Source organism: Phytophthora ramorum, assembly GCF_020800215.1.
Source record: "Phytophthora ramorum isolate Pr-102 chromosome Unknown Phyram_PR-102_s0014, whole genome shotgun sequence".
In the NCBI taxonomy this organism is placed as follows: domain Eukaryota; phylum Oomycota; class Peronosporomycetes; order Peronosporales; family Peronosporaceae; genus Phytophthora; species Phytophthora ramorum.
Genome location: NW_027150660.1, coordinates 1,217,270 through 1,227,323, shown reverse-complemented (window position 1 = coordinate 1,227,323; position 10,054 = coordinate 1,217,270). Strand labels below are relative to the sequence as shown.

General features: G+C 52.1%; 2 protein-coding genes across 2 annotated transcripts; both read left to right on the top strand.

Annotated features, from left to right (window-relative positions):
- Positions 1-6,113: 6,113 nt before the first annotated feature.
- Positions 6,114-6,943, top strand: KRP23_12259 (Transmembrane protein 256-like protein; the record flags this gene model as incomplete). Its single annotated transcript, XM_067882854.1, has 5 exons — positions 6,114-6,136; positions 6,386-6,420; positions 6,519-6,601; positions 6,662-6,808; positions 6,893-6,943. The coding sequence occupies 5 exons, from the start codon at positions 6,114-6,116 to the stop codon at positions 6,941-6,943; spliced, it is 339 nt and encodes a 112-aa protein (XP_067739868.1).
- A 231-nt stretch (positions 6,944-7,174) lies between these two features.
- Positions 7,175-8,605, top strand: KRP23_12258 (Tenascin; the record flags this gene model as incomplete). The annotated part of the gene is made up of 1 exon (XM_067882853.1): positions 7,175-8,605. One exon carries the CDS (start codon positions 7,175-7,177, stop codon positions 8,603-8,605), a length of 1,431 nt encoding a protein of 476 aa, XP_067739867.1.
- Positions 8,606-10,054: the final 1,449 nt, after the last annotated feature.

The following is a 10,054-nucleotide window of genomic DNA, read 5'->3' as shown; positions in this document are numbered from 1 at the left end:
GGTTGAAGACTTTTTGGATGGCGAATGATTTCGAAATGAAAATAAGGTAAATAAAGCGGGCAGAATAGAAGTACAGTGGAAGGAGAGATTTGATGGGAAAACTGGTAGATGTGATAAACGGGAGAACGACGGGAGGGTGGCTTAGTGAGATGAAGTGTAGATGTTGAGGATTGTGAAATTTGATGAAGTTTCAAGAATGGCAAGCCTTGGACGAACATGCGGGTAGGGGAACAAAAAAAAAGGTGAAAAACGCTTCCACGAAAAAGAGGGAACATGAAAAACGTGATTTTCGTGTTCTCCTCGCTAAAGTGCGAGAACAACGAACATTTTTGCGAGCTTCCCTCCCGATATTCGTTCTCGCGCATTTCGTATTTATGCGGATCTGGCGTGTTCGTATCCTACGCGTTGGATTGGCTGAAAATCGCACGATCTTCCACAGCCGCACTGAAATTTATCGAGCTCACTCGCGAAGATATCCTCTGCCCAAGAAGCGGCCTGCGTTCGCATGTGCTGAGCCTCCGACGCGCTCGAAGTGCAGCCGACAGACTCGTGATCACACCAGGGACCCTGAGCACCGCAAGTCTATGCTCGTGACCACCACACGGACCACGGCACCTTCCAGCACACGGATCAAGTCAAGGACTTCAGGAGAAGGTCAGAGGACTCCGCCTGAAGCAGCAGTACATGGACTAAATCCACCTGTGACCCACACTCGTGGCCACCGCAGGGACTCACTGTGCCTCCAGCCTCAGCTTTAGTCCTCGGACTTCAGGTCAGAGGCTCCGCCGCCAAGCATCGAGCTCACAGCGCAGCCGACAAGACTAGAGACCGCATCGGGGACTTACTTCACACTCGTGACATCTGCAGGGACCCACGACACCTCCAGCCAACGCGTGACGATGACAGAGCCACCTTCTGTGGTCCTCCAAGCAGTGAAAGAGGTCCAGGCCCTTGGACCCTTCGAGTTGGTGCCTCCACGACCAAAGGAGACTTCGTACATATTCAAGTGGGGGGTTCGTGTCAAGTACATCGAGAACGAGAAGGAGGTCTTCGCGTGGGCTTGTTTGGCCGACGAGGCGTGTCGGACGTCAGGAAAAAACCTGTTCAAGCTCTATGCTGGCAAAACGACCATGGCCGTGAAGCACCTCCAGAAGATACACAACGTTGGCTCGCCGAAAACAAAGATAGCGACCGTCAAGAAGCGCAAACACGACCATGATTACAACCACCTGTCATCGTCCGCCCTGTACTCAAACAACCCAACCCGGCTAAACGTGCTGATGACCACTCTCATGATCATCAACCATAACTTGACGTTTCGTATGGTGGAGTACGAAGAGGCAAGACTAATCCAAGCGCTACTCTATAAGGACGAGATGAAGGCCAAGATAACTACAAAGCAGGTGAAGGAATCTATCGTGGAGCTGTATTCTTCAACACGCAAGGAGATCACTAACTACCTCCAAGAGAACCGAGAGGACTACCCGAACTTTACGCTCGTGGCAGATTTTTGGACTTGCAAAACAACGCAAGACAAATTTCTTGGGTTGCGGGTTTACCTGGTGGACAAGGCCTGGGAGTACAAGTCCATTCTCTTGGGAACGAGAAAGTTCAACCCCGCATATGGAGATCGTGATGGCGGCATTGTCAAGCCCTTCAAAGGGTGGTTGAAGCACATGCTCGAGGACTTTGGCTTAGCGACGAGCGATTTCTACGGGGCTACGAGCGACTCGGGGGGTGACGTGAAATCGATGCTGTGCAAAGAACTCAATCTGCACTGGGAGTGGTGCTTCGCACACATGGCCCACGCAGCTACAAAGTCATCATGTGGTGTAAATGGAGCTGCTAGTGCTGCAGCTAACCCGGAGATGGCGGACTTAATCTCACGGATGGTAAGAACAATATTTCAGGTCAAGGTCGTGTCTGTCACTGGGAGCTTATTTGCAGAGCTCTGTAAGTCTAAGACTCAGGGTGCCTCCACGCGACTTGTTGGATATTCTACTTCACGTTTCCTGAGCATGACGCGTTCATTGGAGAGAGTTCTTGAGAAGTGGCCAGCAATAACTGCGTGGTATGAAGAGCGAGCTCGTAAAGCACTTCGTGCCAACCAGCCACCACCAGAGTTCCCGTTGGCTAATCGCCATGACGACTTGGTTCATGTGTTGTCTGTGCTGAAGCAAATCGGTGAGATCAAGCGAACATGTCAAGCAGAGCATCCTGTTCAAGTCGACGTGCTCGTACAGTTGTATATGATGCGTATTCACGACCTCGACCCTGATCAGCCTTTGCCACACTACCTATCAACCGACAAAAATCCTCGTTGGATTCCTGCAAGTGACCTTACACCACTGGCTGCGGATGTACGGAGACTATTGCGGAGAGCATTGGACGAACGCTTCTTCAGCAGATATTACAACGACAAGCAATTCCACAAGTGTCAATTTGTATTTGAAATGCAGTTGAAACTCCACCCTATCTTCAAACGAACGGAGAGGAGCCTCGATCGTGCAGTGATTTTGTCGTGCCGTCAGCATGGCAAAAGCGGAAGGGATGCTGTGACCAGGAAGAATGATGTGAGCGCCAAAATCCGCTGCAACTTATTGGACTTACTTAAGGCAGTAAGTGAACCCGCGGACGTCTCTGAATTTGAACCACCTGCACCTGTTGTGCAAGTCAGTCGACTGGAAGCAGAATTTGCGCCGAGATCAAGCCGACCACCAACCTTTAGCCGGCAGGATCGACGCGCAGAAGAGGAACTTGGTCGATGGCTGGAAGATCCTGTCGACATTGCACGAAAAGAGGACTACACACCAAATGAATCAGTACTTGAGTTTTGGCAAAGACTTGAGCACCAAGGCGACTACCGTATCATACCGAAAGCTGTGAGAGTGCTGTTCTCAATACCAGTATCTTCGTGCCAGATTGAGCGTGATTTTGGTGTAAGCGGGCAGATGGTAACTACACAGCGCACGACATTAGCCGAGCACAACATCGATATGTGCTCATTCCTGAACAGAAACAGCGACTTCGTTGATTTATTGCAGTGTGAGGAGATCCCAAAGGGACAGCATCACTTGCACACACCTACAAGCTTCATCTTCCCCGTCGCTGAAGAAATGGACTATGACCTGGACGAGATGACAAGCGACCTTCTGGCCGACTTCGCTTCTAGTATGTCACTACCTGACGACTTCGAGGAAACGAAATCGGAATTGTGAATGTAGTAAGAAATTGACAAGATGACTAGTGAGTGAATTCACACACGTATTACGTTATGCTTTCCGTTAAGCATCTCTCGTAGCCACGCTTACCTTGCCCGGCCAGCTGCACTTAGACAACGCTGCCACATTCACGTTCCACTGCTCGACAAGTAGTGTTGGGCTGTCTGCTCCGCTCTCATTTGCACTTGAAGCTGAAGGCCTAACACGAGTACACTTTGCGCCACCTGTTTGTGTGCTCGCGCTCGATGATGTGTGCGGCGTGCAGGAGCTCGAGCGCGTCCTCGAAGTGACTGCAACCGCACAAGGCCGGTAGATGTCGGACGAAGTGGTGGCGAATATCCTTGGTACTCCTAGGTTTGTGACGAAGCACGAGTCCCCGCTACCACTGCCGCGGTTGGCCTCACAACCGCCACCCTGTTCGATATGCACCGCTCGGGTGATGTCGTCAGTGACGAACTAGCTCCTTGTAGTGTCTGTGGCGATTGATCCTCTGTCTGTGTCGCAGCAATTGACGCCAACGTAATGTGAACTATCGCCACCATGTGTGGCTGATCCCTCTCCAACGCTGCATGCACCTTTGACTCATCATCAAGATTGCTTGGACGGCGACTCTCTCTATTAGGCAGTTGAACAGGAGAGACAGGTCGTGGTGCGTGTCGGTAGGATTTCTCCCATGCCTCTAGCATCCTCATCTCGAATTCACTATCTCCATCAGAGTCGCTGCCACTGTCGCCGTCGTTGCTCCAGTCGGGCTCGTAGCGTGTCGTTCGGATTCTCTGGCGCTCGTCTACAGGCGTCAGCTCACGCACACCCTCCTTAATCGTCTTGCAGATGGCATCAACAGCTGACTGCAAGCTGTGTTCAATGCTGTATTGGGAAGCTTCGGGCTGCTCGGCTGGTCCACCTTCGTGTCGCACCGCGTCGTCACCAGACTGGGATTCCTTGCTCTGCAGAGTGTTGATACACCGATCCACGTCCTTCTTCGCGTCATCACCAGCGGCGCCGATCTCTCCGTCAGCAGCGGCGTCGTGAATCTCCCCGTCGTCGATGTCGCCGTCGATCTCCACATCGTCCTGAGCAGCAGCTTGAGATCGAGCAGCAGCTTGAGATCGAGCAGCAGCTTGAGCGCGAGCTTGAGCGCGAGTTAGCACCATCGTCGGGAAGACTGCAATATTCTCCCGCCTCTCCAAGATCTTAATAAATTACCGTTTGACTAATAGCCAATCGCAGAAAAAATCATTTCTGCCAACCAGACCGGCGAGAAGCGAACACATCCCACTGTGCAGTGCACACGCCAGCATATTCCCCTGCAAAAACCGATATTACGGACGAAGGTCCAAAACCTCGAGAACAATATTCTTGAGGTTTTTTACCTCCCCACTTCGTTCCACGAACAGTGTTCTTCCAATATTCGTCCAAGGCTTGAAGAATGGAGAGTAGAAGATGATACGGTAGAGCAGAAACCGCTTCGATTCGATGCAGAAATTCTAGATGCTCGCCAAAGTTCCCTCAGATCTTGATTATTGTATGGGGATAGAGATTCGATAGCCTCGAACAGGTATCGGGCTGAAGTAGCGGCGGAAGATGGTTGCATCGCCCAATCGCAAGAACGTTCGTGTGGAGTGGTTGTATTCCCAGTCCACCCTCGGTGCTCCCTCGATGCTGGGTAATGCATAGAGTCTCCCCAGCGGTGCGTTTCCAACTGCAACTGTGCAAGATTTTGCAATGTGCTTGAGGTATTGGTTCGTGATGATGTTGTTGCCAAAAACTTGTTGGTGGCATTGAGTCTGCGGCCCTGCAGACATTCCGGTGCTAGGCAGAAATGTCTTAGCTGCTCAATTGCTGCAGTTACAGGCTATGAATAGCGTATACCCTTGCAGCTCTGTTTCAAAGCTCGGATATTGAAGCCAAGAAATGGTTCAGTATATGTAGCCACCAACATTCAATCCGTTGTTGTGGATACGAAGTTTGTGTAGCTTCAGATGCCGCACCAGTCGAGAATCTGCCACTGACGAGAGTCCGTACCAATGTGGTGCCACTACCCCACTGAAGCTGATGCGGAAAACATCCCGAACTTGGTGGCGTTGCTCCTCCACGGCAGCTCATCGAAAAAGACCGAGGCCGCAGCAGCGCTGGAGATTCTATCCGTGGATGCCGAAAACAGTATGACCTTAACAGCATCCTCGAAAAGATACGGCAACGACAAGAAAGCTCGCAATGGAGAGCAGCAGCGCTAACACAAAGCCCATGGCAGATCTGGAATCGGCTAGGATTGTTCACAAATTATCAAAACTGGACAATCTACCGGATCTCATTAGGCACGTTGAACATTTTCCATGCTGGATGGCCTCAAGATCGGAGCTGTCCGGAGCCTACATGCAACGCGTTAGAAACGATTGATCATATGATCCGGGACTGCAACAAAGCGCAATTTTCCAGGAAGCGATGGATCGACCACTGGTTTGGCTATTCAAGCAATCCAAGCGAGATAACAACTGCAACAGTTCGTTGCAGCGAGGCAAGCCCCTCCTACTCCAAGAAATTATCTAACAACAGCTCACCATGACGATGCCATGACAACAATCTAGTTGATATGGTCTACGATCATCCCAGTGCTTCTGTGGCGCCTCCGAAATGAATTAGTATTTAAAGATCTCCGAACCACGGTTGACGACACCGTAAACATCGTCTGGGCTGCTGGAGCATTTCAGGTGACGGCCATTGCCTGTGGATGGAAAACGCACTCAGTATCCCCCCCCCCATCAGTTCGTCCGACTGGTCTTGCCGTACATCGACACCCTGGGCTTTGCGACGACGACATTGCTCTTCAAAAAACCATTACCACCGAAAGCGAACGCCCTCGCTCGCGCAACTGCATCATTGGACTCAGAAATGGAGCCTGCCTGCCTCATAAGGTGGCAACCTCCATTTCCGAGTAGTGTAGCCCGTACAAAGTGATTCACTTCAACTTCGTCTTTGAGGGGGTTTCGTCCCATAATCATGCTTCTGATTGGCTGATCTGGTGTCTGCTGATTGGTCAAAACCACGCTTACGGCAAAACCGGTGTCAACTGTCGGTCTGCGGCTTGCATTCCGCCACCTGCATCTAAGCTGACGACGATGAAGGCCGCTGTGATCTCGCCCGCGCTCTCGATCTGGTGGAAGGTCGGCGCCGTGTGGCGCCAGTGCCGTGCTACTCGGTGCGTCTGTGAATAGCGTTGGATCCCAATTCATTGTCTATTTTCAGCCTGGTCGGTGGCACTAGCCAAGTACTCACGTTCCTACGACGTGCGCACAGGTGCCTTCGGAGCGCATGGGCTCAAGAACCACATCAAAGACCCGCAACTACTCAAGAACTGGGAGACGGCAGCCCATTACCAGGTATTGTATGCTCACCTGCAGTTGGTGGCAATAGTTGGGTAACCTCATAAGGCTCTGCAGTTGATCCACTCGGTGGTGCTGCTGGCCACGCCCATGTGTCGACGACCGGGACTGGCAGGTGGACTCATAACGACGGGGACGATGCTGTTCTCGGGATCTTTGTACGCCATGACGCTGACGGGCGAGAAGAAGCTCGGCATGCTCACGGTGCGTGGCGGTTGTTTGTGGATGGGGTTGGTGGTGATATTAGGACTGACGTGTTACGTTGGTGATGTTTTGATGCTGATGCAGCCTGTGGGCGGCATCGCGCTGGTTGCGGGTTGGCTTGCATTGATTCTGTAAGTTTTTACAGGATTGTGGAGGGATAAGACGTGAAGATCATTGCTAGTTACCTAATGCAAAGCAGCGATGAAATGGGACTGTCGGCGTTTGCTTGAGCAGTGTGGACTCCATGAAGTGCAGCGCACTCTGTAATACTAGGCACCAAAGCTCTCCAGTGGCACTATTCCAGCATTGGTACGCTGTTGCCAGCAAATGTAGAAGCGAAAACGTCGTGCAGCCTATTTGGCAACTATGGTTGGTTCCAGCAAGTTGCCGCAAAAGATCGCCTCCAATGGTCACTTGGCGACGTCTCGCTGCAAGATCGCAATTGGGGACCAACTGACGCGGTTTGTCGAGGAACTGCTCACATTTGGATTCGCTTTGCTGCAGCACAAGTCTACCAGTCCTAGCAAGCGAGATCAGACGATGGCCAAGTGGTGGTTCGTGGCGGTGCTGGTGGTTACTCCCAGCGTCGTGTTGGGCGCATGCCCCAACAAGTGTTCGGGACACGGCCGATGCGGCCTCAACGACGTATGTGACTGCATGCAGAACTGGGTCGGTGGAGACTGCTCGGGTCGGCAGTGTCCGTTCACTCGGGCGTGGCAAGACACGGCTCAGCGCAAGGACGACGCGCACTATTCCGCGGAGTGCGGCAATCGTGGCACGTGTGATCGGACGATCGGAGAGTGCTCATGCGACGCTGGTTTTGTGGGCAGTGGGTGTCGCCGCATGCAATGTCCCAACGACTGCAGTGGCCACGGCACGTGCGAGTTCATCGAAGAGCTGGCGTCGGATACCTACCATAAGCAGATCAAGGGTACGGCTGGCACTACCTATCAGCTTTGGGACCAGGAGAAGATCATGGGCTGTGTGTGCGATGGTGGATTCGAGGGCCATGATTGCTCGCTACGCACGTGTCCGAAGGGGGACGACCCGCTCACACCCAATCAATATGATATGATTCAGGCGATCGTGATTGACCAGCCAGGTGGAGAGGGATACTTGACCTATCACGACCCGTATGGCAACATCTACACTACCGAGAAGATCACATTTGGAGCCTTCGCGGCTAATACGGCTACATGTTCCAGCATTCAAACAGCACTAAACCGCCTGCCCAACAACGTCTTGAACAATGTCCAAGTATCGGTCGCGGCGAGGTTCTATGCCTTCACTCGCACAGACCCTACGGACGTGTTAGGAAGTGGCACGGTCAACAAGATTTTCATGAACACCGCCGGAAACGCCGAGCCGTCTGCCACGTTGGCAAGTCCGCCGCGACAGAAGACAATTTGTCAAGTGGAGTACACGTCCGAGGCGGGGACTACAGGATACCAGAACCTACTCAGGTGCAATATACTCGCGCACAACGATCCCAACGGCCAGCACCCGATGACCGCTGGAGTTACAAATGCTGTCGCCACTTCCTGCAAGATTTACGAGGTGTACCCGCTAGCTGTCAATTGGCCTCCCATTGATATCCTCCCTCCTGCCGTTGGCGCCACTCCAGCGGGGGATGGCATTCCTGAGAATCAACTCATAGAAGGCCAGGCAGCGTTCCGCCCTCTAACAGAGCTGTCCGAGTGCGCCGGCCGTGGCACGTGCGACTACAGCACAGGAACCTGTACGTGCTTTGCTGGTCACATGGGTTTGGCGTGCCAGAAACAGGAAGCGCTCGTGTAGGGAGTATCGACGGAGAACATTCGTCTAACTCGCTGGGGTTTTCTATGCTGGGATATTCCAATTGTTGGACTTTTAGTCTCAGTCCATTTGTCAGCACTCCTTCTGCACAGCCCTGTTGTAACTGCATCTCTTGCACCAGAGCCTTCAGGCTGGAAAAGAATTCATCCGACTGCATGCATCTCGTTCTCATCTTGTTGCTCACGCCTCAGCTTCATTCCTTTGAAATACACTTAGTCTACGCGAGTCCGGCAAAACCGCTATCATATTGGACAGTTAATGACATGAAAAGCGGAGGAGTCGGAGTCCTAGTGTTTCCAGAGTACCAACACGCAGTACAGCCTTGGAACTGCAATACGTGGAATGTCAGGGTCATGGGGGCCAGCTTACACGAGATGAGTGTGCTCAGCATTATGCGCCAGCATCAGATAAAAGCAGACGGGAGATAATCTTTTCCAGTCTTCATTCTTGGCGAATCCATCACCAATAATGTGACGGGGAGTCACACAGCACCTTGCGAGAGGAAGTGCTAGGAGTATGCACACTCCAAGTGAACGGCAGTTCAATAGTTCCCGGCCTCGGGGAACAAGACAACGTAGATTCATGCGCTTTCGTAAGACATATCTTGTCCTTTGAGAGCCGTCGTCTGACAGCGTGTCTTATGTTTTGCCATCAATGCTATTGACGTGCATTTCGTACGACAACTCGTCGTACAACAGATTGGGCTATATCATTGGCTACAATCGCTCAGAGCACCTCACATATTCTCCAGTTCCCAGTTCCCAGCCCCCAGCATTTCCCCATGCCCCCATCCCATTCTGCGCGATCGTCCTCCCCCGAAGACCCCACCATTATTGCGAGAAGCAATGGTGCTACCCCGAGCTCCTCAATGCCACCCACCGAGTCTCTCAACGTGGAGAACGTTCGCCGCGCACGTACAACCTCCAGTACTCAAACGGCTTACCGCAGCTATGGCCGCGGCATTGCTGCATGGATTCATGCGACTAAGACGGACTCGGCGAGGTATTTAGATTCTAGCGGTGAAATTGACGTTAATGTATTTACGCCGAACGATTTTGAGGCCTTCTTGCTAGCTAATACGAACGACACTGAAACAACTCTCAAGGTTACAACCCTCAACGGCTATCGAAGTGACATCTTCCGGCAGAAGAAACTGCCACTCGCTGTCGCCTACATTGATAACATGAAAACACTTTTCGCCGATCTGAAGCGCATCGAAGCTGAGCGCAACTAGGGAGGAGCAGGCACAGGTGATCTTTATCTACGAGGAGGAAGCGGCAAACCTATTCAGAGTGGCGAATTATGATGCAGCATATTCCTGCAGCAATTGAGCGCAAGACTGGAGCCCAACCACCTACCTCTATGACTGAACAGCAGGCAGCGATGTTGTGTATTACGGGAGTAAACGGTATGCCGATTAGCTCTTCTCGT